The following is a 26,677-nucleotide window of genomic DNA, read 5'->3' as shown; positions in this document are numbered from 1 at the left end:
CCCCCCCCCCCCCCAACACACCCACCCACCCCCATGAACCTGAATCATGTATACAATCTCCGTCGACACCAACCCACCACCACGATCACCAGCACCAGCTACAGCACAACCCTTACAGGCAGCACGGCTGATGGGCATCAGAAAATGGCTCCCTCAAAAAAAAAAACAACGATGAGGGCCCTAACACATATTTACACGTCTACCACAACCGATCTACTGTTAATTATACAGTACAGCTACTGCCCCAGGAATGGAGCTTATTGCAGACATGCAAACTCATTTCAGACATCAGCTATTCATTTCAGCCCTCAACCCCACAAGCCCCATTGTACTGGAGAGACGAGCATGGCCGCCACTCTCACTCGCGCTCCCCTTCTCTTCTTCGTTATTTGACAGCGAGAAGGAGAGCGGTTGGAGGCGTAGCAGGAGAGCGGTGGAGGGAGCGAGCGCAATTTCCCCATCCCTCCCTGTTCTTAATAGTCTCATGAAATTTAGATCAGAGGAGCAGTGGCGCAAACACAGCGATACAGTGGGTTGCAATGCTCACCTCACCTGTCTGTCTATCCTAGTATTTCTTTGTGTGTCTCCCTGCCTAAACTTGATCTCAGATTTTGGCTTCAGTAATTGTCTAACCCTTCTCTGTCTTGTGCTACCTGAAACTGCATTAAGAAACGAAAAGCAAACAATCACACTAACAGACGACATTGTACACTGGTGGTACTGATGAGAAATACTGGATAGATGGACGGAGAAATACGCAGACAGACCTTAGTATCATAACAACATAGAGTAGAATTTCATGCGCCGCACCAAACCTCATAAATAATATCTAAGCTGTACCCATTTTCCACTGCGACTTCATTGTGTGATCAGCCTCTCACTGCGAGGTGCTACAGCCCTGACATCAGTGACAACCAGCTGAAGAAACCTTAAAACAAAGAGCCACCATCTATACAGACAGCGTTAGGGAAAAATGCTTCATACATTCATGGAGGTCAAGATCTCTTTGACAGGAATATTGGCATCTCAATTTTCTCGAGCCTACAGGTCGAGTAACATCATCAAAGATGTGGCATTTTCTCCTTGCAGAATAATAATAATTGAAAAAAGAAAAAGAAAAACAACATTGCTTCTGGCGTGCTCATTATGTGACTCAGTGACATGTTGTTAAGGGTTGCAGAGGGAGAGTTCGGTGCTGAGCACACGTCACAACAAAGCTTTAGATGAACCGGAGACACTTGACTTGAAGATTTCTCAAAAGGTTGAATGAGTCAAAAATCCTTGGCATGGCAACGGTGTGTCTGTGTGTGCGCGCGTGTGTGAGTGTGTGTTTGTGCGCTTTTGTATCACATTGCTGAGTAGAATAAAATTAACACCTCTCCACAAGGCTAATTTCTTTGCTGCGTTTCGACAGGCCGTCTAATTATTTCTTATTGTAACTGGCACCAAAGAACAACGTCAGAAAGAACCTCAGACAAAGACGAGAGACAGACCTGTGGCTGCCGATATACTGTTGAAACATACTGAACGTGTAGACTGAGGTAAAGGTTTATACCTCAATCTGCCTTTTCTATTTCAGCAACCATCAGTGACGGAACATACCTGGTAATATTTTGATAAAGCTATAGCTAATTACCTATTATTGAGCAGAAACTGCAGGTGGGGAGAGATTTAGCTGTAATATCGTGTTGCGTTTAATTATTGTGCCAACATGCCGTCACAAACTGTAAGGCTTTAAAAGCTCTTTATGCAGAAATCATTCTGAAACTAAAGTGACTAAGCAACACCTACTTAGTATCCATGCCTGAATAACAATGACAGAATTTATTAAGCCATTAAATAAAGGGTGGAACCAAATTGAAAGACTAAGCATGGGCTGTTTAATATCGGCGCCTAGCTCCAAGAAGAGGTTTAAAGGTGTGAAACCCAAGCCGGACTCCCACTGCTGGTGAGAAAGAGATTCATAGCAGAGTGTAAATTAGCCTCTTTTACTCAGGCAGGCCGACCAAACCCCTTCCTCCGACACGGTTTCTTCTTCGCCCTTGTCTCCGCCCGCAGGCCGTCTTAGCAAAGAGCTGAGAAAAATAGGTCATATTTCCAAAAACAATGACACGGGGTGTGTCTGTGAGCCTGCCATGTGCAGCTTTCATCTTTGATCTTTTATCCCTTATTTTGCCCGCAGCCATACAAGCTTTCACCCAAGAAATCCACTATTAATTCGCGAAAATTACCTGGAAGAGTGACAAAGGTCGTCTTTTACTTCCATTTAGAACTCTAATAAAAAATGCCCTCTTTTTTAATCATTTTATGTTACTTCGTAGAGGCAGGGGGTACCGGGGTTAAGAGATGGCTAAATAACATTTCTGCTAGTTTGGGCAAAAATTTCCTAAACCACATCATGCGATGTTTTCCAAAAATACATCTAGTCTACGCATATTCTGTTCACAGTATGACTTGTGTAGTGATTTGTCATTAATCAGGAAGACGTACAACATACCAGTAAGTATAAATACCATTTACTGTAGGCATGACTTTGCATTCTTAAGGTATGAGTGATCATGATTCAATTAGTAGATCAATTGGACTTATGAGACAAGTCTTTTTAATCATATAATTTGGACTGAAATTTACAAACAAGACTAACATCTTTTAATTAAATCATAACTGATCAAAACTGAATGATCTTATGTAAACAACAACCCTTATTATATTACTAACATACTGTACTCTGTACAAACTGTAATAATGACAGCCTAACCTACGATAAAAGGCAATCCTGTGTTTTTCAGATTTTGAGCCAACCATTGTATTTATATTTAAGCCTGATTACATTTGTTTGATTTCTTTAGCAGCTGCACACATGATCTTAAAACCTATGAAACACAAGAGTAAGTTAGTAGTTTTGCAACCTGGACAGTCATCTGGTAATCAAACAAATAGTGGGGGAAATCCCTCTAAGTATAAGAGCTGGCAGTTAACAGGTAGTACATTTGATCTGATCAATAAGCAAACTAAAGCTACTAAACGCAGCATCTGAGAAGGAGTGGCACAACTATGAAAACATGTGGGAGTGTTAGAAAGCCTGGAGTTGTAGTCGGGGTTGAGTGCCCCTCTTTGTCTTTGCTCTTTGTCCAGCCTATCTGTCAAAGAAGGGTGTGACTGTTTACATGCATGGCTGCAGCCAACTCTGCTTCCACTGAAATTCGCTATGAAATTCTACAGCTTAGCAATACAAGACGAAAACCCATCAATTGAGGAGCCACAACATTATTGTATGACGATATCTAGGTCACAGCAACTGTCTGTGTGAAAGAGGGCAAGCCAATAAAGCTTTCCTACAGCCCAACAATAGGCAACAGCTAACAGTGGACGACAGCCCAACTATTTAAACGTGTTGCTGCCTCAGTAGAAAAAAAACACACCAGTGAATGACAGCCTGGTAGTGGAAGCACACAGACGCAATACAAGCTGAGCTTTAAACCACTTAACGGGCCAAATATTTTTTTAATTAGTCAATGAGAAGTCTGCTGCAAAAATGAACGTGGGCGTTGAGCAGAAAGCCTACATGGACACTGAAAGGTGTGTGTGTGTGTGTGTGTGTGTGTGTGTGTGTGTGTGTGTGTGTGTGTGTGAGACGTCGTTGTTCAAAGTGAAACAGAGACACAATGAGGAGAGTGCACAGGCAAATTGAAAAACCTATGTAAAAACAAAACAAGCAACAACACTGAGGCAAAGTTGTGCGGCTGCTGGCTGGCTTGAGACCCTTCCGACTGAAGGGCAAGCATGACTTTGAACTGGCGAGGCAGCGTGCGCAGTGAGCTGGAGGGAAAAACAAGACGCCATTTTGAAAAGGAATTAGACTGAGTTATTCTGCTACAAGTCCAAATCCTAACAGAGCGCAGGCACCACTCCAAGCATGTAAGGGCACTAGCTAGTGTATGCTCCGTGTCACTGGCTCATTCCTTGCATTACTTAGCACATGGAAATCCCCTAATCAACCCTCCCCACTTTTTTTCCAGTGAAATGGAGGAAGCGCAGGGTTTACTACAAGAGGCTCGGCCTAGTGTTTGCAAACCCCAGCTCCGACAGTTCAGGACAACTCCAGCACAAAAGCTAATTAATTGTTAATAAAGCTAATGTAATTCAACTAGATTGTAGCTACTACTGTTGAGGAAATCCCTGAATTGAAAGAAGAACGGCCTCTGCTTTGTCATTAAGTTGGATAAAGGTTTTAAGAAAATGAAATTAGCTCACAAAAGTACAGAAAATGCATCTAAAAAGGCACTGTGTGTAACATTGTATCTTTCTTCTCTTTTGTATCGTGGTTTGCCACTATTAGGTTGGCCAATTACACCATTGTTCCTGACAAAAAAAAAACACACATGCTGTAGCCAACAGAGGTATATATATATATATATAATTATTTGAGGCATTAAAATCCCTCCTTCACCATTACAAACATTTTTTCAAGTATTTTTTCTCCCTCTGTCCTGCAGTGTACACGGCACGCAAATGAAGAAGAAAATCAACCCATTGTAGCCCCTATGACTCAGAATTAAATGTTTGAGACTTCATTACCATTCAATTACACAACAGGAAGTAGGCTGGACAACTTGGAAATGCAGAGGCCCATTTATAAAGGAATTTTCTTGGCTTGTGATGCAGCCTGACACATACAAAAGTGTGACTAAATGTAAACAATGTGAGATCAGCACATCATGTAGGCCGAGTGCTTCCGCGGGCTTTTCTGCCCGACTGAGTCATACTGTGTTAATATCAGCTTTGTAATGTTATGCTAAAACACTAAATAAATCATGGCACAAGAGTCCTGCGAGCACTGAGCACCTCCCGCTTTCACTAACCTTTCACACATTATACATCTTAAGATACTGTAGGTCAGTCTTTTACAGTCTTTTATATGCTGATTCTCTTTTATAGTGAACAAACAGAGCATAAATAGCAAAAGATAAAGATTTCTGTGTAGACTGAACATATTACAGCACTTCATCTAGGGTTATAAATTTTCCCGATATTGTCGGCATCTACTACTTTAACAGTCTCAGTTACAAGCTCAGTGTCTGTGTGTGGTGGATCATAAAATATGCCTGTGTGTGTTCAAAAAGTAAACCACAGACTTTGAGGCTGCACGCTGCATGCACCCATCCGCCATGACACACACAAACTTACGCCTGTGTCAGGACAGAAGCTCCCAGTTTTTCATACCATTGTCTTCCCTAACGGCTGGCATTTAGTTATATCAAATTTGCTTTCATTACTACATGGGAGTAAAAAAAAAGGTACACATACATCTTCTTTTCTACTAATATGTGAATCATCATGTTTCTAACACAAAAAGGGGTTAACAGTGTGTCGGACTGCCATCCCAACCAGGACAGGGACTAAATATTCCAGACTGGTTGTAGCCTTAAAACCAAAGACATATTTTTAGTCTCCATTTGGGCTTACATAATTATTGTGGTTTTTGCACTAGTTTCCTCCCAAAGAAACTGACATCGTAGTACTGGTCAGAAAAATGTGTCCCATAGCACTGTTGGTTTTCTTGCAATATGAGTAGAGCCTTGATGATTAGCTGATCACAAGAAAATAAGTATCCAACTATTTTCATAATCAATCGTTTTTCAGAGAAAAAGTCTCAGAGTAAATGTGTAGATTAGCTGCTTTCATAGTCATGCAGGAGAGTAAATGAAGAGTCTTTGGGTTTCGGGACTGTTGGCTAGACAAAGAAGCAATTTGAAGACGTCACTTTGGACTCCTCTGGCCCCTCCTGCCTTGCATGCTTTAGATGTTTGCCGGCCCCCGACACACCTGACTATAATAAATGGGTCACTATCAGGCGTCAGCAGAGCTTGGTGACGAGCTGATTATTTTAATCAGGTATGGTAGGGCATGGAAGCATCTAAAACCCAGAGGAACAGGACTGACAAACACTCGACTAAACAAATAATTGTGGAAATAATCACCTTTGATTGATGACAGTAATAGTCAGTTGGAGTCCTAATTATGAATTACCTTGGTAAATATTGTAGGACATAAACTGACATAACTGTTGAAATTAAGTCTACAAATAATGATAATTTATGACTGAAAAGGTACATTTGACATAATATTGTACACGATTTACAACAATATCCAAAACCATATGCTAAAAAGGTTCAATTCAGGCTGATTTATTTATATTTCTTGTGTGCTTTGCTACAACAATGATCTCAAATACATACCCAGAACCTGGATTTGTTCATAAAGAAAATCTTAACTTATCACAAATAAATCACAAATAAAGGTTAAGACATTTCTCATGATAAGATTAAATGGATAGACAAAGGGCTTTGGGGCTTAGGTATAAACTCATGAGCCAAATCACTGGTGTCATCAGGAGAGCCTGATTGATGTCAGATGGCTGATATTACTGTTTCACTGATAGTAAATTTTGTGGTTTTACAGAACATAATGGAGAAAAGAAGTTGGGGTAATTATCATAAAATTCCCTGGGGAATTTACTGTTTCAGTGCACTCCTGTCATTTTAGACAATACAAGTTTATTGTTTCTCTGCAAAACATCCTGCCTCCATAAAATATCTTTGTCACAAGTGTTTGATTAACCACATTTGAGGGAAATGTTTGTATTTCTGCCAATATATCAATACTGGAATTCTTAATTTCCCGAATACTGGTATTGGCATCAACCCCCCCAGAAAAAATAGCTCTTCAGGTCTCGGTTCACGATTGTTGGATTTTTCAGGAATGCTACAAATCTAAATCATGTGGGACAGAAGGCTTCATGGTTGGTTAAAACACACTGATCCATCTGAATCTGTGTGTCTCAACTGTCAGACAATGAGAAGGACCTGCTCGCATCTTCACAGTAGACAGCCCTGTCTGTCCTCTCTGCACAGTGTGCACACTGTAGTGAAGCCAGGGTGTAAACACAACTACACTTGCTGCTTTTAGATGTCAGGGCACGTGGAACCACGAGTCCCCTCCTCCTTTCAAATTATCATTAACATCATCATAATAACACTCGCCTGATGTCTCTCTAGTGGGCTTCCTGAGCTACTGGTGTCACATGTTTGCCAACACGAAACGGATCATTTTGTGGTGTGCGGGTCGAGCTGCTGTTAATTCAGTTTAAACAGGTGTGTTGATCGGTGGGAGAGGCGGGCTGTTGTGCTCGCGCTGCACTACTTCGGTCTACATGTGGAACAAGAGGGCGATGTTCTTTTTTCTCTCTCGCGGCAATGTAAACAAACATGTCTACGGCGGTGAGACATTTGTTGCATGCGAGTCTCCCCAGCGCCGACCCAAACAATGTGACACGGCCATACACACTGACTTTACAATTATGTAATATCGCCGTTTTCTTCTCGGGGGGCTGGCACACCACGTACCCCGGGCTCTTGCGCAAGAACTATTGGCGAATTCCTATCAAAACAGGAAGCTCGCATGGGTCAGAAACGGCTACAACACCAGAGAGGACCACTCACTCTCCACCAGCACCTACCCCCTTGCCAAAATCCCCCGAAAACCGACTGTTGCGAGACGGGGGTGACACAAAAACGAGGCTTACCTGCTTCCCTCTGTAGAACAGCCGCTGCTGCTGTGGGGTTACATTGAAGATGTCCTGTATTTTCAACCGTAAAGACTCAATTTTGGTCAATCGAGAAAGATCCTCAACGGTTCGCGTCTCCTTCCCGTCTATCGTACGAACCTGGATCCACATCGTTGCACCGCCCTGTTACGCTTCAAATAAATAGCCGAGGCAGCCGAATTCGGACGCGAGTGCTGTTTTCCAGGGGGTTAAAGGAGATAGAAATGGGGTAAAAAATGTTCAGGGCTCCATTGCGTTTTCCTCTGCAGAGGTAACGTCGGACTGGCTCGCGCAGGAGGTGTCTCACATGAGGTCGCGGCGCCAAGCAAATCTCGCGAAATAACGTTTAAGCGAGCACAGTTTGCAGTTAAAGGCACAGCTCCCTCCTTAATGTAACAACAGCCGTGTCTGCAGGCCTCCACAGTACAGAGCTACAGGGCTATTGTAGTAACGTTAGTACCACTGAACATATAATATGTCTGGGGATAGCAGGGCACAGTTAGTTTTTTTATACACGGCGTGTTTTTTCATGTCAGTTACTTAAACATGTTTTTTGTAGCCCCAAAGTCAGCAGTGATCATTACAGTCTCTGGTACACTACTCAAAATGAGTTGGGGATATGGGTGCATATATGCATTTGTATGGATATGCAGTAAAAGTCAAATGAAATGTAGTATCAAGAGTATTCATTAAACCAAAAATCAGATATGTCCCAGAATAAACAATCAGGTGACACACTAAATTATACCAACCTAACTAATTTTAAGTAGAGTACTTATTGATATCAATTTTTGCTTTTTCATACCTGTACTACACTACATTAATGATGAAAATATTGTTTTATTTTACACCACTACATTTCTCTGACAGTTCACATAGAAAATAGGAGCACATACGTATCATTGCTGAAGCCAAAATCTCGAAGAGCCTTGCACTGATGTTATTCTGATAAGGCCATTTTCTTGACCTTTTACATCTTAACATAGATTTTGCTAATGATTTTGTATTTTTCCTAAGTTAACATTTAGAGTGCATTGCATGTACTTTTACTTATAAAGTAGGGGTGGACTGATTATTGGCCCTAGCCGATCATTGGGCCGATATTCAGCATTTTTCCAATTATCTCCATCAGTTATTTTTCCATCAGATTGGCAACAAAATAAGCACATTTAATTGTGCTACTTTGGCTCTGATGCAGCATCCTCTCACACAATGTCCCGCCCACAACACTATCTGATTGGTCACAATTAATAGTCTGTAAATCCTGAATAATCTAAATCTGCAAAGTAACTAGTCGCCCAGCTAAAGTTATCAAAAAGTGGAGAGGAAGTATAAAATAGTAGAAAATGGAAACACTCAAGTTAAGTACCTGAAAATCTTTCTAAAGAATTGCACCTGAGCAACAACATTTTACCTGTCAATTAATATCGGTCCCAAATCTCGGTTTTCAGTCTCCTTGATTTCTAATAAGTGGTATCAGCCACATCAGTCAACCACTAATTGAAAAGATCTCAATACTTATGTGTTATATATAACTTATATGGTTCAGATTAACCTGCTTCGAACCAAGGGCCAAAAATTGTCAACCAGGCCTCTACTAACCTCCTGTTTCTCCACCTTTCTTTGCATCCTGTACAGTGTTCCTATGCTGGAATATTACATCGTTTTACACAGGTTTACTGTGTGGCTACTCAGTGCTCAACTGAATAAACAATGTGACCTTGAAGGACAACACAATTTCATACTGTTTTACTTTGTTTATATTTGGCGGACCCTGCCATCTGTCTAGCTTCAAACAGTCTTCTGGGGATTTTATTTTCCCCTGAGAACAGCTTGTTTATTCATTCATGGACAAAAATCTCATTAATATTGTAGATATTTAAATTCTGAGTTCTAATTTCTTCTCCAACGACAACATAGTGCCGCTTACTGGTCTTAACACCAGATTTTGAGAAAGACTCTTTGAAGTCAGGGCCTCAAAATCAGCTAATGAAGCTGGACTCACCCTAAAGATACTATTAAGGCATCTGATATTGAGCTTTAGAAGTGCTTATTCCTATATTCTCAAACAAACTTACAATTATCACAGCACACAGTGAGCCTGGGGTCTTTTACTGGCCCCTGGGAGTCTATGTGCCTGGCCTGTTGGCTGATAATTCAGTTAATTCAGGTTAAATGTTGTGGTATGTTATAATATCAACCTACTAGAGATTAATCCTTTGTCTCCCCCCAAACAGACAATTATACAAGTGCAGCACATTCAAAATGCTGCCTTGGTAATAACAAGGAACAGTGAATCTGAGCCCATTGGCTTACAGTTAGTCATACAACTGATTTTTAAACTGCTGCTGCCTGTTCACAGATCAGTTATTGCCCTTGGGCAAAAATACAAGTTGGAAATGCCAGAAACATAAACTTAATAGGCCCTTCAGATCGTTATAGGATGCAGTCAGCTCGTAGTGCCTCCAGTCAGAACCAAAGTGGGTGAAGCTGCTTTAAGGTGCTGTTCTGCACACAGATTGAACCATATTCTTGTCTGTCTTTAATGTGCGCAAACTTGAATCACTTTCAAATTTAAATTTAAATCTCTCCTGTTCTCCAGTGCCTTTGATTAATTTCTTTACTGCACTAACTGCTGCACTGAAACTCTATTTATTGTCAATTATTGTTTGTCTGTTTGTACCTAATCTAATTTTCTTCTGTTTTGATTTATTTCAGTCTTTCTCCCAATTGTTTTATTGTATTCCACTGCCTTATGAAAAGCCCTTTGAAGTCTGTCCATGTTAATTCTGAATTTCTTTTTGTAACTGGGCAGAGCTCACAAAAATACTTCCTTTTATGTAGGAATATTGGTCTTTATTACTGAAATATATTGTCTCAGTTACGCATTGTTTAGCGTGAGAAAATCCATATCATATTGTTGCCATGGTGATATAATGTTGAATCATGACACACTAACACATGTTAAAGTCTCCCCTAGGGCCGATTATCATTGACCTGGCTTTGCCTCTGTCCCTCAAAGTATAGTGCACACCACTGCATTGCACATCAGGGAATTATCCACCGTTGTGTACCAAAAAAGGGGATCATCCCTATGTTCCCCGGGTCCTATGTTCCCCGCTGTTCACCCAAAGGGTTAGGGTTAGGGTTTATTAGTTTTAAAACATGAAAAGGGGAACATAGGACCCGGGGAACATAGGACCCGGGGAACATAGGACCCGGGGAACATAGGTACGCTCCCCCAAAAAAGATCTATGCTGGACTGAAATCCCATTGCCTGACAATAACTCCTAGCTGAGCTGAAGTCACTGTAAAGCACATGCCTCTAGTGGCATAATTGTTTAATTAACAATCGTCCCAGCTGGAGACCTCCTCGATGTGCCACTGGCAAGTCTATAACTGTCAGTGTAAAAGAATAACAGGCATACATCTGCCTCCCTGATGCTGCATGCTGATGCTCGTGAGACTTTTTATTTCTTTTTAAACTGGGCAGTTGTATTTAAACAAGGCCAGGTGCCAAATAAAGTCAGAAACACTGTTTCAGGGATCAATCTGGTGATAAACAACTCTCACCCTACAGAAACATTATGTGGCCATACATGCAGCAACCTCAACAACGTCCTGGGCTATCCTGCCCTGAGATTGGTCTGCCAGGTTGTTACTGCACAAAGTCTGTCTCCTAGGATTTAGACACTTGTCCTAAACATGAACACAGTTATATCCATAACAACCATGCGATGCAGGTTTGCATGTGGTACAACAACCTGATGTCAGGAGCTGCCTGAGAGGCTAAGCAGAGGGCATAAATACCCAGCGGTCACTACTCGAGACATCCGCTGCCTGTTGAACCTGAGTGACCGGCGACATCTAGCGGCTACGAGTGAGCGATGTACACGGCTCAAGTTTACAATGCACACGGAACAGAGCCCACTCTGTCTTCTGTAAATTATTAAATGACACTTCGGAGCTCATGTTGTGAATGAAAGTGTACAATCCGGTGCCGCTGACTCGCGTTGTGCACATAAAAGTGGTCGATAAGGTGCCTTTTGTTTCCCCGAACGACGGCTGTCTCAAGACGCTCCTCTTTCAGTGACAAAAAGCTGACACAGTGTGGTTCATAATACGGTGTAAATAGAGAGTGTGTCAGCATTAGCTTCCAAAACCAAAATAACAATTTCGGTGTGACACGCGACCTGCCAGCTACGTCAGGGCAGGATGCGCACATTTGCATCGGGCGCACGCAGGGTGGAAGTGAACGGCACTGTAGTCTTCAAGCTAGACAGCCGTCGGTTACTAGCTTTTTGTAAACCCCACAGGGTCCAGAAGAAATCTGACACATGGCGGATATTTGCCTCTAAAGTCAACCTGGCAATTCCGTGTGTCATAAAGTAGCTGTCAACTTGCAGACCTAGCGGGTTAGCTGGCTGGCTAGTGATAATGAACTGTTGTGCATTGTCGGACAATCAGCTAGTGTTACTCCGGCTAACGCTCCTTTAGCCATCTTGCTGTCACTGGCATGACTCCGTGCGCTGACGACAGGAGATGTCTGCATAACTTTTTATCCGCCGGACATTTAATTGCTACAACGTTTTCAGCATGGACAGCGAACGCAGCAACTGCAGGCCCCAGATTGGAGACAATAGCAAGCTAACCCAGCTAGCAAGCTGTCGTGGCTGCTAAGCTTGCTAAAAGCGGTCTCGCCTGGTGCGTGTCTGGACGTCGAGGTATGTTATTTAACCAGCCGAGCTCTGCGTCTGGTCACTTTGTTTTGGTCTTATTCTGCACGTGATGGGGAGACGGGATGGGTTGAGGGAATGCACAACAGGACTCTCCATGAGCAAGCAGTGCAAACTTTGTTTACTTATTGTTGTTTTAACTACTGTTAGCTCTCTCGCTAACAGCTAACTTCAAGCTAGTTAGCCAAAGATCCAGGGAAAAGAAAAGTTTGCAAAGATCAGGCACTTAGATAAACTAAGTTTAATTGCTCATAGTTTAGACACAATCACACGAGTTTACCTTTCTGTGTATCATTTGGTTGTAATAATGTGAACACCTGCCATGACAAGAAATTCTAATGTCAGCAAACTTAGCTTGGCGATCTTAGGTATGTAAGTTATGAGGATATATTCTCCCTGCTGTGATTTATTTTGGAACTCGCAATATAAATGCTCAGGAGGCACTGTTTAGTTGTCGTGATTGTTTATTTAGTTGCATTAAAAACTAAGTTGGAGTGTTGTTGCAACATAAAAGCTCAACACTGTGACACCTGTTACCTACTTCAGGTGCCTGGAGCATGGATCAGGAGGATCAAACCACAGCAGCTTGTAGCCAACCCTTGTTCCTCAACCAAGACTCGGCACCGCAGCAGCCCAGCTCAGGCATCATGTCCTCACAGTCCAAATGGGGGAACAGCAGCACTGAGGATACTGGCCTGGTCATGAATGAGGATGGGCTCAGCAATGGCAACTGTGAAGTTGAGACTATGGTAGCATTACATTGTCCTGGCGATGGTGAAGATGTTACTGCTGCACTTAGCAATGATGGAATGTCAGAGTTTTCTAACAGCGACCTCTCTCTCCCTGAAGTCTGCATTTCCACGAACAGCAATAGCTTTGAGGAGGACATGAACTATGAGGTCCAGCAAGCTTATAGAATATTCACTGGCTTTCTCTTAGACAAGCACAAAGGGATCACCAGCCCTTTCCTCTATCCCATCGGCCACCAGGAGGCCCTGCACGGTATTGGAGGTGTCCGGGGCTGGGGTCAGGCACAGCTGAGGCAGTCGATGTGCATGCAGAGGATGGAGGAGAAGTTTATCAATCAGGAGTATGAGACCATAACAGAGTTTGTTGCAGACTTCAGGCTGATGTTGGAGAACTGTTACCGCTACCACGGGGTGGACCACTGGATCTCCAAACAGGCTCAAAAGCTCGAAATCATGCTGGAGCAGAAGCTTACGCTGCTATCCAGGTAAACATAATGTAATTATTACACTGCTGAACAAATTGCTTAGCTTGCAAATGCACTGGCTATCATAGAAGGCCCAAAGGATGTTTTCTACGTCATGTGATAATGAGTTATTGTTGCTGGGCAACAAATGTTTTTCTCCCTAAATGTGGTATATTTATTATAAGAAGCAGAAGTAATAGCAGAATGGGATTCAGCAGCATGCTTTGATATCAAAATTATCCTATTATTGATAACACGTTTTAAATTCTATTTTTGTGCACTATGAACAATTGTTTGGCTTTTGGATAACATCACTAGTGTCGTTGCACTGTTTGTTTACTTTCCAAACAGCTGTCATCAAGCAAATTTAATGATATTTACACATGTTTTTTTCCTCTCCCTTTGTCAAACTAGGACGCTGCGAGAGAAGACAACCTTGGCAGTGACTTCTAAAGGACGTTTTGGTGCAGAGGAGGAACGGAGTTCAGGGGGAACATCAACAAGGAGGAGACTGGCGCCTCGCAGCCTGGCTACCATCACTGTTGGTGGGCATGAGTCAATTATGGTCCAGACTTTACGGCTGGAGGAGCAACAGAGGGCCAAGGATGAAAAGAGGTGAGTGAATATTTGAGAGAAAAGATTAAGAGGTGCGATGTGAGTTTTTTTTTTTTGTAATATTACAAGAAAAGTATTAAAACTTGGTTTGACTTTTTAGGCAACGTGAGCTGGAGAAGAAGGAGGCAGAGGAAATGTCAGCAAAAGAAGTCGAAGAGTGGGAGCAGACTTTGCTGTCACAAGCTTCCCCCCACACTGTGGACACACTTTGGGAACTCCCTGCTATAGGACACTTCCTCTGCCTGGCTCAGACTGCCCTTAACCTCCCAGAGATTGTATTTTTTGAGCTGGAGCGTTGTTTGCTGATGCCCCGCTGCAGCAGCCTCCTGTCCAAAATCATGTCTTCCCTACTGTCCCCACCCCAACGGCGGGCCACTCTGCACCGCCGGCCTGCCCTGCCTTACCGCCGCTGGGAGTCAGAGCTCAGGCAGCGGGTCATGGGCTGGTATCGAGCTGTTGGTGCCTCCCATGATCAGCCAGGTCGGGCAGAGCAGCTTGGACTCTGCCAGCAGTTTTTCAGCACCCTTGGGGAAGTGAGTCCTTTGGAGGAGAAGCCCTTTCACTTGCTGCCCTTTTACCAGCGAGTATGGCTTCTGAAGGGGCTGTGTGATCATGTGTATGAGACACAGAAAGACGTGCAGGATGCTTTGCTGTCCCAGCCCATCCATGAATGTAGGGAGTCTATTTTGGGCTATGACAGCAAGGAAAATGCATATATACATTTCCCACATTTCTGTGGGGCAGACCTGAGGATCTACTGCCAGAGTCCCAGCCCACCCCCAGCTTTTCCTTTCCCTTCTGTTTGGGTCAAAAGGGTTGAAATGGAGCCAGGGACAGAAGGTGAAGAGTCGGATGGAATAAAGGATGAGGCGCTTAAAAGTGACGGGGGCTGTTATGGAGGCTCCATGGACACAGGAGAGTCTGATGATTTGGGAAATGGGAGAGCAGAGACACTTGGGTTTTTCAAAGGGGAAAACTGGGATGGAGAGAAAGTCAAAAAAAGATTTAAATCGTGGTCACTGAAGAAGGAGGAGGGGTCTGAATCAGGGTCCTCTGATGGAGAGTCCTGTGATGACTCTAAATTGGACTTGAAAATATACACTAACTCCTTATCCCCTTCACACACTAGTCCTATTGGAGGACGAGTAGGGGAAATGAATTTGAAGGAGGAGACTCTAAAGTTGGAGCATCAATCCAAGCGGCTCATGATAAAACAGGAGCCGGGCTTCTCATTGGGCTCAATGCGCACCATTAAAGCAGAGACACAGGAGCCCTGTCTGAGCGTAGGGGAGCACAGCTACACAGGCCGGTCACCTGCTCGCTCAGTGAGCCAGGCCTCACCAAGCAAATCGGTTGGGCTCAAAATGGAGGTAGGAGGTCCCTGTCAGAAAAACCAAAGATCCTCCTGTTTGGATTGTTGTAAAGTAAAACTAGTAATATTACATCAGAGGAGCACGAGTGCTGTTGTGGCACTTCAGGGCCAACAACACAGTTGTCTTCTGAGAGTGCTCAAAACTCAAGTGAAGAGAGGGTGAATGACAAAATCTGGACAAAAAAAAAAAAGCGGAAGAAAAGGCGAGGGAGGGAACAGCTGCCGAGGGTGAAAGGAGAGCACAAGCAGCTGCAGCACGTGGACAGGATGAGGCTATCCCCAGCTGAAGCTGCCAAGTCTGCAGTGCAGAGAGTTGTTTCAACAATTAAAAGAAAAGACAAGAAGAAAAAACATAAAACAGGTGAGAAAAAGTCATTGTTGATGTTGATATTAAGCGTGCATTCATAGTTGTAATACGATATGGAATATGATCTATTATGAGATAATATCAAGTTCATTTTATCCAATAACAACTTGTTGGTTTAGTGACTTTATTTGTTATCTTGTTGACAGGAAAACAACTTGAATCATCAAAGAAAATTAAAGATGAACCTCCGGTTGAGCCATCATTTAAGGTAGTCGCACTCATGCTAAAACACGCACTCTCATTTCCTAATCAGTGTTTTTTTTATTGCTATTTTAATTGAATAATCGTTATCATTTTACTATAATTGTGTAATTTCCAAATATTTTGTAAGCCTGTACAGCAAGCGACATCCTCTGTCCTTAGACCGTCGATTCAAATGAGGAAAAACTGTTGAAACGTATATAAAGAAAACCACTCTAACAGGAGAAAAAGATGGAAGAAGCCTAAAGAAGAGCAACATGGGAGGGATCCATCTCCCGGGATGGACAGACATGCAATAGATTGCGCATGTACAAAACAGAACAACAAAATCACAGTTTACAAATTGCATTGACAGAATATCTGAAGTTTAAATTCTTAGAAACATTTTGGATTACACTGCAAGTTTTAGAGGCAACACAGAATACATTTTGTAAGAAGAAAGGGAGCGCTTGTATCTAACCAAGAAATTAGAATCCTACGACATAAAATAACTATTGAGACCGTTCACAGAAGTCTTATAGGAAATGAGCAGAAACAACTGATTTACATTTAAAATGAGGTAAAATGAAATGCTTGGAGAAATGTATCAGGTTCACCCCCTTTTCAGAGACATGCAGAAGCAATAGAGCTGCTGCAGCAGCATACCAAATTCAGTAACTTCACTAAATTCGCAAACATTATCACACTGGAACTATGTTTAATAATGTTATTTATCTGATTTACTAGAATGTGTCTTTTACCAACCTTTGAAGTCCAGGGCATGGGCTAATATTATTATTACTATTATAATGATTGGGATTTTCTTACTTAATATATTATTTGTCCTATCTAGTTGGTATGCACCAGTCTTGAGGAGTTGCGGGGGCTGATCAGTAAGACAGAAGATGAGCTTGATGACCTGGAGAGCACCAAAAAGAGATTGGTAGGTTATAATCATAGATTGTACTCCAGAGCCTTCTGAATTTGGTGGTGAAGTCAATGTGCTCACACATTTTTTCACATTTAAATATTGATGAATTGACCAAGGTTTCTTTATTTGTTTGAATGACAGGGTCGGTGGTATTATAGGAGAGAAGCAGTTAAAGACCTCCACAGCACTCTAATCAGACTACTGAATGAGCTCTCTCCCTGGGAACCTAAACTTGTCAAGGCCTTTCAAAGGAACAGGTAAAACCCATTTGACATTTGACTGATAACTAAATCTTTATAAAAGGTTTCTTTTTTGTCAAAGCTGATGGTGATTATTAGTTTTGAACAGTTTGACGTTAGTTGGCCAGTACAAGTATCGTATCATCATTGCTGGACTAGAAACAAATCCGTGCTCTGTCATTTCTATTCATCTACGTCAGGCTTCGTTTAAAGAAGGAATCTGATGATTTCAAAAAGCACCCAGAGTACAGTAACTTTGTGCGTGAGGAGTGTCTTTCTTCATCGTCCTCATCATCAGAGGATGAAGATGAAGAAAGGGATTCTGGAAAGGAGGCTTGTTCACACTCTGATCATTTTAGAAGATCAGAAGAGGAAGATATGGTTCCCAGAGGTCTTTGGAGTGGAGGTAAAGTAATTACACTAGAATTCAGGCTAATATTTAAATTTTTGTTATGCTATTGTAATGGTGGAGATTTAATTTGTGCATTTCTGGTCCTAATGGCTGCACACACACACACACACACAGTCCTGAGCTTATTTAACTGTCCTAGAGGAAATTAATGTTGCAACCTGTTTATTGTTAGATGTCTAATCAATCGCTGCATCCCTAATAATAGACATCTCCATTATATTCTCAGCAAGCTCCAAGGAGTTTGCTGTTGAGTCTTCTGGAGGGAGAACGTTGACCTACATACACCCTCTGGCCAGCACAGAGAAAGGCTTCAGTCTGAGTTCAAGAGTTCAGACTGGCAGCAGTAACATTACATCTACTGCTGACTCTGTGACACAGTCTAGATCGGAACTGATCCCATCAAATCAATCCAGGGATTCAAACTTGTCATGGGCAGCAAGTGTACCAGCTCAGACTTCACCGTCACCCAGACCACCTATTCTCCACCCCACCACTGGACTTCCTAAGGGCTATACGCCCATCCCCACCCTGCTGGCTAAGAGTGTGGGAAACAAAGTGACCTTAATGAAACGGCCTGCTGATTACCCAGGGGTCAACAACGTAGATAGATGGAGCAAAAGGTCTTTGGTTGCCCTGCCTACCTGTGCAGTGACTACCAAAAAACTCTCAAAAGCACAAAGCTCTCCACCCAGTTCCCAGCAGAATGTACATCAAATGCATGCACAAGGACAACAGCAGACTGAAGTTCTAAGACAGCCAGGAATGGCTACAGTGACGGCAGCTCTTCCTAAATCGCCACAGACCAAACCAACACAGAGTGAACCAAAAAATCCTGTCCAAGTGGTGTACAAGGTACCTGAGAGTCTTGGTCACCTTGTAAGAAAAGACGGAAGCAGCCCAGTCAAGATCTCTGTTCATCCTGTCATGGACCAGAACTCTGGGGAGAAGATTATGCAGCAAGTGGTGATCCTGCCTTCTAACCTTCTCATTCACAAAACTGAAGAAAAAGCCTCTTCTTTACATCAACAACAATCTAAGGGCATTCAGGTCCCAGTTTCTAAAGTGGCCAGTCCTTTATGTATGTCCACCAATGTGCCTGGGTTCACCATTCCTGAGAACAGAATCCCTGTTCAGCAAGTGGCTCCCCTAAAAGATGCCAGGACAGTGAGGACCCCTTCTCCATCTGTTTCCCCTCTTCTGCAGCAGGGAGCCATGAGCACAGCAGGGTTCAAGGGGGCACAAGTCTGCAGTACCCAAGCAAGCAAGACACGAGGTGTCATGCCAGTCTCCTCATCTATCACAACCCCTTCTAGTGCAGTTTCTACTGACCCTATAAAAGCCACAGACCCTAAACAGGAGCTCAAGACTGTTTGTATCCGTGACTCTCAGTCCATCCTGGTAACAACTAGAGGAGGCAACACAGGCATTGTCAAAGTTCAGACATCCTCAGATCAGAATGCGCTTGGTTCTTTGGGCGCCAGTCCAGTCATCACCATCTCACCTCAGTTTAAAGCCTTCCTCGTATCCAAGACGTCACCAACTATTTCTCCTTCTGTTCCCCCCCAGACTTCCCCTAGCACAATACCAGCAATAACAAGTATCTCAGTGGCTCAACCTCAGAAGCAGGTTTCCTCTGTATTAGGAACGACTCCCATGCTCTCTGCAGTCACTAGTAGCTTTCCCATTACAGGCCCTAGAAACCAGACTGTAAGCACTACTGTTGCTTTAAGTCAAGGCCCCAACACCTCAGCTAGTTCTGCAGTTGCAACAACGATTGGCCAGTTTTCACAGACTGCTGCACCTGGTTCTAATTTACAAGCTTCATTAGTAAGAAACACTGTTGTCCCATCACTGAGTAGTTCTGGGGTCCCCCAAGTTCTTACAAAAGCAGAGCTCATCAGCAAGACTGCCGTGAAACGGGCCAGTACAGATGAGAGATCCCAAGTTACTAAATTCATCCTGGTTACTCCCCCTTCTTCTGCTACCTCAAATGTAGCTTTATCAAAAGGTATACCCTCTTCCATAAAATCACTTCCTAGTTCAAGAGTCATGTTCATCAGCCAACCCACAGCGACATCATCCTCCACCTCTGTGGGAAGCATTCCAAAGCAGGCGATGGCAACTGGGGCTAGTGGACAGCTGCTTACCTCTTCATTATCAAGTCAGACTCCAAAAATGGGATTAAGCCCAGGCCAGTCTGTTGGTGGTATCAACACAGAAATGTCCATGGTCAAGAACATCACTCTGCCCTCAGGTGGGTTTGTTTAATGTGATGGTGAATTAAATTCTCATAATCTCTGCTGTATTTTATGCTTGATTTGTTCTTTAAATTGTGTTATGATTGGAAATGTGTACTTTAAGAGTTCATAATTATGTTTGTGGAATTGGATAGAAGCTTTTTAAATATTTAATAGGTTAAATGTTGCATTAAAGTGGTAATCAATCAAATGTTGTGCTCTCTGTGTTTCCAGGCGTTCAAATCCATTTGTCAGGGAAGACAACAACCATTGGACAGACCATTGGAGCTCTGTCACGTTCTCCTACCAAGTGCACACCAGTGTCTGTCTCAGATACAGGCTGTCCAACAGCTAGCACACCTATAATAGTCCCGGTTACCAGTTCAAATACCATCACAAGCTCTTCTCCCCAGCTTGCCTCACGCGCTTCTCTGACCACCAGCTCCCGGCTTCAGGGTATCCCTTCCTACTCTATGATCTCCCACCCAGGCTCTTCAACATCATCTACTGCTGCCACCCTGACTGCAGGAAACATGGTCAAGAGGGACCTTGGTATGCCTCCAAATATACTCTCCAGCAACTCTCCTGCTCAGGTAACCACTACCATGCAGAGTAGCCCTGCCCAGTCCTCCACACCTACTCATGTCTGTCAGCCTTCAAATATCCAAAGTGGCATTGGTGAAGAAACCACCTCCTTCCTATCTTCCGCTCAGCTTGCTATCAATAAAACTCAAACACCCATCTCCTCTGCAAAAACCACCAATTCCCAATTCACCACCTCTGCGACTGGCACAATCCAGCAGAGGATAGTTATCAACACTTCTACACCTCTTGCTGCTGGCACACAGATCCTGCTTAACAATGCACGTTTTGTAGTTCCTCCCCAGGGTTTGAGTCCAGGCAGCCACGTCCTCATCATCTCTAGCCCTGCACCACAACAAGTGCCTACAGCCAGTGCCAGCACTGGAGCATCAGTACCTCCCCAAGGGGCAAGCCATGTCACTGTTGCCCATCGAGCACCAGTTTTGCCCCAGTCCCCAGTGAGGTTGCCTGGTGTGCCAGCCGTAAGCTGTCCTTTTGTAGCATGCACACCTGCTGTTGGTCCATCAATGCTAGCAACCACTCCCAATGTCACCCCAGTCCATCTTACAGGAACACCTGGTCTGGGCTCAGCGTGGTTACACAGTAAAACTAGTGTAGTTTCTGCTCTGCCTAGGTTGCCAGCTGTGCAGGTTGGTCATTTTGCATCATCTCCTGTAGGTACACCCACTCTGGTCTCAACCCCACCAAAATTAAGCAGTGTACCAGTTGCCCCAGTGGCAACCAGTGCCCCTGCCCTCGGCTCAGTACTGGCCACAATCAGGTTGGCTGCTGGTACACCTGCACAACCTGAATGTCCATCCACCATTTCGCCTGCAGTTGCATCCCCCTTATCCAGATTGTCAGCACCTCTATCATCCTTGTCTGTTTTACCCAGCCAGTCAGTACTTGCACCCCTCTCCCCAGCTGCTGCTCCTGTGGTAGCAGGCACACAAGCTTTGCACTCTTCTCTTCCTGCCCAACAGGTTGTTTCAGTGACAACCCCGGGCCCAGTCATACAGCCCCAGCAGACAGCAATTGGAATTGCAACACCCTCAACGGCTCAATCGCAGGCATTATCACATACAGGACTAGACAACACATCGATCAAGAAAATGGGGCATGGAGTCACGCAGCCAGTGCTTGCTGGCACACGAACACAAGTAATACCCACAGTGGCTGTCCCACCAATTGTAAGTGCAGTGTCTAGGATGCAGACGCTGCCTGTTGCTACGGTTACACCAATCGGAAACACTGTCAGCACCTTTGAAACGGTGCCTGTGGTGACCGCACCTTCATCCAGCAGCACGGTAATAATCACCCAAGCTCAACCAATCGCATCACTGAAGACAAACAACGTCCACCCACCTGTGGTTCTGACCAATCAAGCACTTGGGAAGTACTCTCTGCAGACCTCATCCTTAGGTAGGCATAGTAATGTAGCATCCAAGCTACTCATTAGTCCTGATGGTGCTGTTTTGAACACAGTTCAGTGCCAGATCAATCCAGCAGAGCTGACTGCCTGCCCCAGATCACTGGATGCACTGGCAGCTTCCCCTAACAGTTCCACTGGAGCACTACACACACATGATTCCTCTTTACAGCCTTCGCAGGCAGACAGAAAGTGCACCAATTAACTGAGACTGTGCCAGCTCTGTGAGGACTCAGACTCCACTTTTCAGCTGCTTTGTTTTAGCAGGTCTCATTTCCATTGCTTGTAGTAATTTTTTGGGTTAGTTAAAGAACTGCTTTCCAGCTGTAGTTTGACTCGTAATTTACTTTTAAGATACAGTAAATTTAACCCTCTGGTTAAATTATCTTAGAGGTTAACTGTATGTTAAATCAGACATACATGAAATGTATACTGTGATGGGTTCCTCACGTGAAAAACTGTTGAGGCCGCTCTCAGATGAATGTTCTAGACTCTTAACTGTCCTTTTTTTTTTTTTTTTTTTTTTACTTCATGGCCAGTAATGACAACTGTTATAACAATTCAGTAGAATGGGAAAGTACATACAGTGAATAACAACTCAAGCTTTTGTAATACGTTTCAGTGCCATTAGATACTGCTTCAAGGAGTAATATTTGGGATACTATTCAGTGGCACAACTTGCTCTACTTTATCCATCAATTTGAACAATATAACTGTATCCAGATTCTGTCAGGCTGTCCTTTTCAACTAGTAACTGATGACTACATTTTACTTTTTAGAAATATAAATATACTAATAGATGAATTTGTACTACATGTTTGAGCCCATATAAAAAGTTTTGAAGTCACATTTATTTATTTTTACCATATAGATTTTTCAAAAAATATTTACTAGGTACATTTTCATTGAACAAATGTGGGCGTTACTGCATGGAAATAAACAATGCGACTGTCCCCAACAAGTGTGATTGACTTTCCTTACATACAGACTCTTGTGAAATAATTTTTTATTGTTTATTGAAACAACCGACTGTATATACATTGTCTTCATTGAATAATTTTTATAAAGTGAGTGATACATCAGTTCCACCTAATTGTATATTTGGCTACAAAGACATCGTAATGACAGTGACATCGAATTATATATCATCAGACAACAGATGAATTTTGGAGTCTATTCTCCAGTTATATCCGTTCTTCTTCAGATGTCTGTCCATCTTGTCCAAAAGTCCTTTTAGGGGGAATAGGGAGGAGGCAGCGGCCCTGTTGAAATCTTTTCATAGGCTGGAGGAGCATTAGGAATCTGGAGTGGAACAAATGCATCAAATGAAACATGTGAAACTTTAGATAAACATTACCACACTCTGACAGGATTATGTTTGACTTTATTATCGCTATAATCATTACATCAAAAGCTTGAGTTTGCACACATTTGAGGCCCTCTCTTTGGGTTTAAACAATTGCAGTCTTTGTATTAATGGACATGCTGGTCCGGCATGGTTAAGATGCTGTCTGCTGTCAATAGAAAATGATAAGAATTGTTAAAGGACATTGTGCTCTTTGTAACTCCAACTCATATGAGAGGGTGCTGATCCCCACACACGAACACACACATACCTCCCTTGGGAATGAAACATTTTTAATACCTACCCCTAGTCTGGTGACAGAATAATCTCTCCTTCAGCCATCCATTACATCACATTCACGTGTTCTACACTGTTCAGAGCCTGAGGCTTTGTAATAAACATCTACCCTCTGTTTTGGACTTCTGCTGGTGTTAAGTTAAATTAGGTCTGTACACCAGTTAACTGTTGATAGATGATGTAATTAAAACTATAGATATACTTTAAACAGGCCAAAAACGAATAATTTTACTACATTTTTCTCATGTCCAGCTTTTTTTTGGTGAAATCTTTTGTAGACAGTTGAAATGTTGGACTTGAGGATAGGGAGAAGTAGTGATACAACCAGTAAAGTCAGTCATGCGGTAATTGCCTGTCCCTTACCGCAGGTCGGAAGCTGCCAAAGTCAGTTAGAGCCATCTTGTTCTCTGCTGAAGGTCCTGCCTCTGAATACTGGCCCCCTGTGAAACCTGGTGACCCTGACCTGGGGCTCTGCAGGGCAAGAAAGATGAGGACAGAGTGATAAATTGGGGGTGGAAATGAAAAAAGCAGAGTCAAAAGACATACAAGAAGGAACAGACCATTGAAAGAGACTATAAATAAGACTAGATTCATGTGAATATGCTTCATTATATCAATTGATTGACCCATTAAAGGTATGAAAATTAGTTGGAAATTTTGACACATTACATACCTGATTTTATTGGTTAGAACAATACAGACTCACTTTTAGTATGAGATGTGAAAACAGATTCCTGATTGAGGGAAGTGTGATCGTCTCACCCTGATTAATTTATAGCCGCTTCTCTTCTTGAAATACCAGCAGCCCAGGATAAGGAGAGCTGCCAGGATGACCACCAGCAGAACTATTCCCACTGCCCTGCGATGCACAACAAAATCGATACAGAACATTTAGTTTGTGGCTTTATCCATTGCTTAATATCATATATCATAATTGATAATATCTACCAACATATAGCTGTATTCAATAGATGCATATAAGAAAGATCTGTTCGAGAGCTCTACAGTACATCCCATGTCAAAATAAACTGGATACACATACTCCTCAGCTCTGACGTATCCTCGTCTGCTGCTGGCAAAATAAATGTTGAAGTCTCCGCGAGGCATTCCGTCTGTTCGATTACACGGCATTCAGCTGAAAGTCCACAGAAAAATCGGTTTATGAACTGAGCAAGCACACCGATTAAACAGCGTCAAATCTGACTCCTTGAAGGCCAAATCAAGGCTTTTCAATGGCCTATAGAATATTGAAAAGTAGACAATCAACACTGATTCCCATACCAGGATGCAAATGCAGTAAAGCCTACATGGTTATCAGTAACCAAATGCAGCATGTAGTCAGTCATGACACATTTAACCACCATCAAGCTGTGAACTGTTAAATTGATTTGCTTTCCTAATAGAGATGAGATAGAGAGAGAGATATTATGAAAATGTGTCATAATCACTATTGAATCATAATCACTACTATTCATAATTTTTTTTTTATGTTAAATCCAAAGCTATTCTATTTGAAAAAAACAAAAAAAACAACAACAAAAAAACATCTGGCTCATCTCTGACTACTTTCTCCATCCACAGCTCAGACAACATCTTCCAAAAAGAAGTAAAAGTATTATTTTGGGGGAAACATTTTGTTCAGATAGTCAAATATTGATGCTGAGCTGTCCACTGACGTTGGTTATGAGGCTTTTTGGTGACACATGCAACAATTATTGTTAAATTTGACCCTGAGATAAAGCTCAGTTCTAAAATGATATTGACTACTTCATGGATTTGAGAGCCCTGTCCTGTTGCGCTTCATCCCCCCCCCCTCTCGCATTTGTTAATATGGTCTCTCTACCACCTTTGAGGCACCACCGAGTAGGCTAAGAACAATATATGTTTACTATAGGACTAATAAAAATGTGTAACATCTGGGCATCTTAGGTATAAATCAACAGGTCGTATCGATCCAATCGATTGTATCTACTTGATAACACACTCATCGTCATACAGCACTTGAAAGCATCCCCTGTTGTAGGCTGGTGGATGTAAAGCGTCTATTTTGTCCCATTGGATGAGGTAATAACAGGCTATTAAGAAAATTACGATTAAAAGCACTCTTTGCACAGTCCAAAAAGAATTCCACAGTAAACCAATAATAATAGAGCTCCCTCTGCTAAAAATAATAAATGAAACAAGCAAACAAACCACCATCTTACCAAATTGGATAATTAAATTGCAGGGAACAGTTCCTCTGGTCAGGGTGCCTTCTGAGAGAGACTGGGTCCTCCGAGCTCTGTGTTGTTTCACTGCTCCAAAATCTCGTCTCAGTGTAGCGGCCGTGGAGCGGAGAGGGGCAGAAAAACCCTCATGACCGTCACGGGTTAGAGGCTCATGGTTAAACCTATTGAAGCAGAGTAATTACCGTGAAACCCCGCGGTCCTGAACGCAACACTATTATCCACTCGTGAAACTACAGGCGTCAGCTGCTGGCTTTTCGTATGTGTGTGTGTGTGTGTGTGTGTGTGAATTGTTATACACAAATATCATAATCCAAAAGCTACAGTAGGCCTGGTAACGACTTCAACACAGTTAATAACTAAAGGAAGGGAGAGCAAATAAAGTTACCCTACACACTCAATTCAACACCATAACACGCTACAATTGCCTTGGGAATATTTTGATTGTATTATCTGATAATATATAAACATATATCGAAAGAAATACTACCTGAAGATTATATTTTTCATCATGTGCTACTAAATGAAAGAACACATACTAATATTTAAGTTATTCTCTTCTGAAAAACTAACAGGGAAGATGTAAAATTATGAATTACAGGACTTTACAAAAGACCATGCCATGACATGTGAGTGTTAATCTCATTGTGTGTCTGTGCACACAAAAGCAAAAACAGGAGTCAAATGATAACCATCCTCAAAACTTTATTGATATCGGCCCTTTAAGTGCCTGTGTAGACAAAGCTAAAAGTTGGAATCTCAGGAATTCAACAAAACAAAACACAAAACATGCGAGCCAAAGAGAAGCCCAGACTAAGAAGTCAAAACAAAAACGCAAAACACAAAATGCCAGTATGAATAAATACAAATAAAAAGAATGAAAGCAATGAA

At 42.6% G+C, this 26,677-nt stretch overlaps 3 protein-coding genes across 4 annotated transcripts in view; 1 reads left to right on the top strand and 2 right to left on the bottom strand.

The window, feature by feature from the left end:
• Window positions 1-7,941, bottom strand: part of uhrf2 (ubiquitin like with PHD and ring finger domains 2) — a 32,819-nt gene extending 24,878 nt beyond the window's left edge. The window contains exon 1 of one of the 2 annotated variants that reach the window (XM_030435237.1): window positions 7,586-7,941. In XM_030435237.1, coding sequence (XP_030291097.1) covers window positions 7,586-7,738 — 153 coding nt within the window. In that variant the 5' untranslated portion in view covers window positions 7,739-7,941. The remainder of the gene's footprint in view (window positions 1-7,585) is intronic. The other variant, XM_030435238.1, reaches the window with a different exon arrangement.
• Window positions 7,942-11,724: 3,783 nt separating this feature from the next.
• Window positions 11,725-22,417, top strand: brd10 (bromodomain containing 10). Its single transcript, XM_030436114.1, is given in 11 exon segments — window positions 11,725-12,330; window positions 12,889-13,576; window positions 13,970-14,170; window positions 14,271-15,592; window positions 15,595-15,903; window positions 16,056-16,117; window positions 16,943-17,032; window positions 17,162-17,277; window positions 17,460-17,665; window positions 17,898-19,925; window positions 20,143-22,417. Coding segments are annotated over 10 exon segments (6,993 nt in total). The 5' UTR covers window positions 11,725-12,330; window positions 12,889-12,899; the 3' UTR covers window positions 22,125-22,417.
• Window positions 22,418-22,908: 491 nt separating this feature from the next.
• mlana (melan-A) lies at window positions 22,909-25,890 on the bottom strand. Its single transcript, XM_030436116.1, has 5 exons — window positions 25,766-25,890; window positions 24,604-24,696; window positions 24,324-24,420; window positions 23,925-24,032; window positions 22,909-23,221 (listed from the first exon to the last, which is right to left on the bottom strand). The coding sequence occupies exons 2-5, from the start codon at window positions 24,690-24,692 to the stop codon at window positions 23,153-23,155; spliced, it is 363 nt and encodes a 120-aa protein (XP_030291976.1). The 5' UTR covers window positions 24,693-24,696; window positions 25,766-25,890; the 3' UTR covers window positions 22,909-23,152.
• Between the last annotated feature and the right edge of the window lie 787 nt (window positions 25,891-26,677).

Source organism: Sparus aurata, chromosome 12 (assembly GCF_900880675.1).
Source record: "Sparus aurata chromosome 12, fSpaAur1.1, whole genome shotgun sequence".
NCBI classification, from domain to species: domain Eukaryota; kingdom Metazoa; phylum Chordata; class Actinopteri; order Spariformes; family Sparidae; genus Sparus; species Sparus aurata.
Note: the sequence above shows the minus strand (reverse complement) of the source record. Positions and strands in the feature narration are given on the sequence as shown.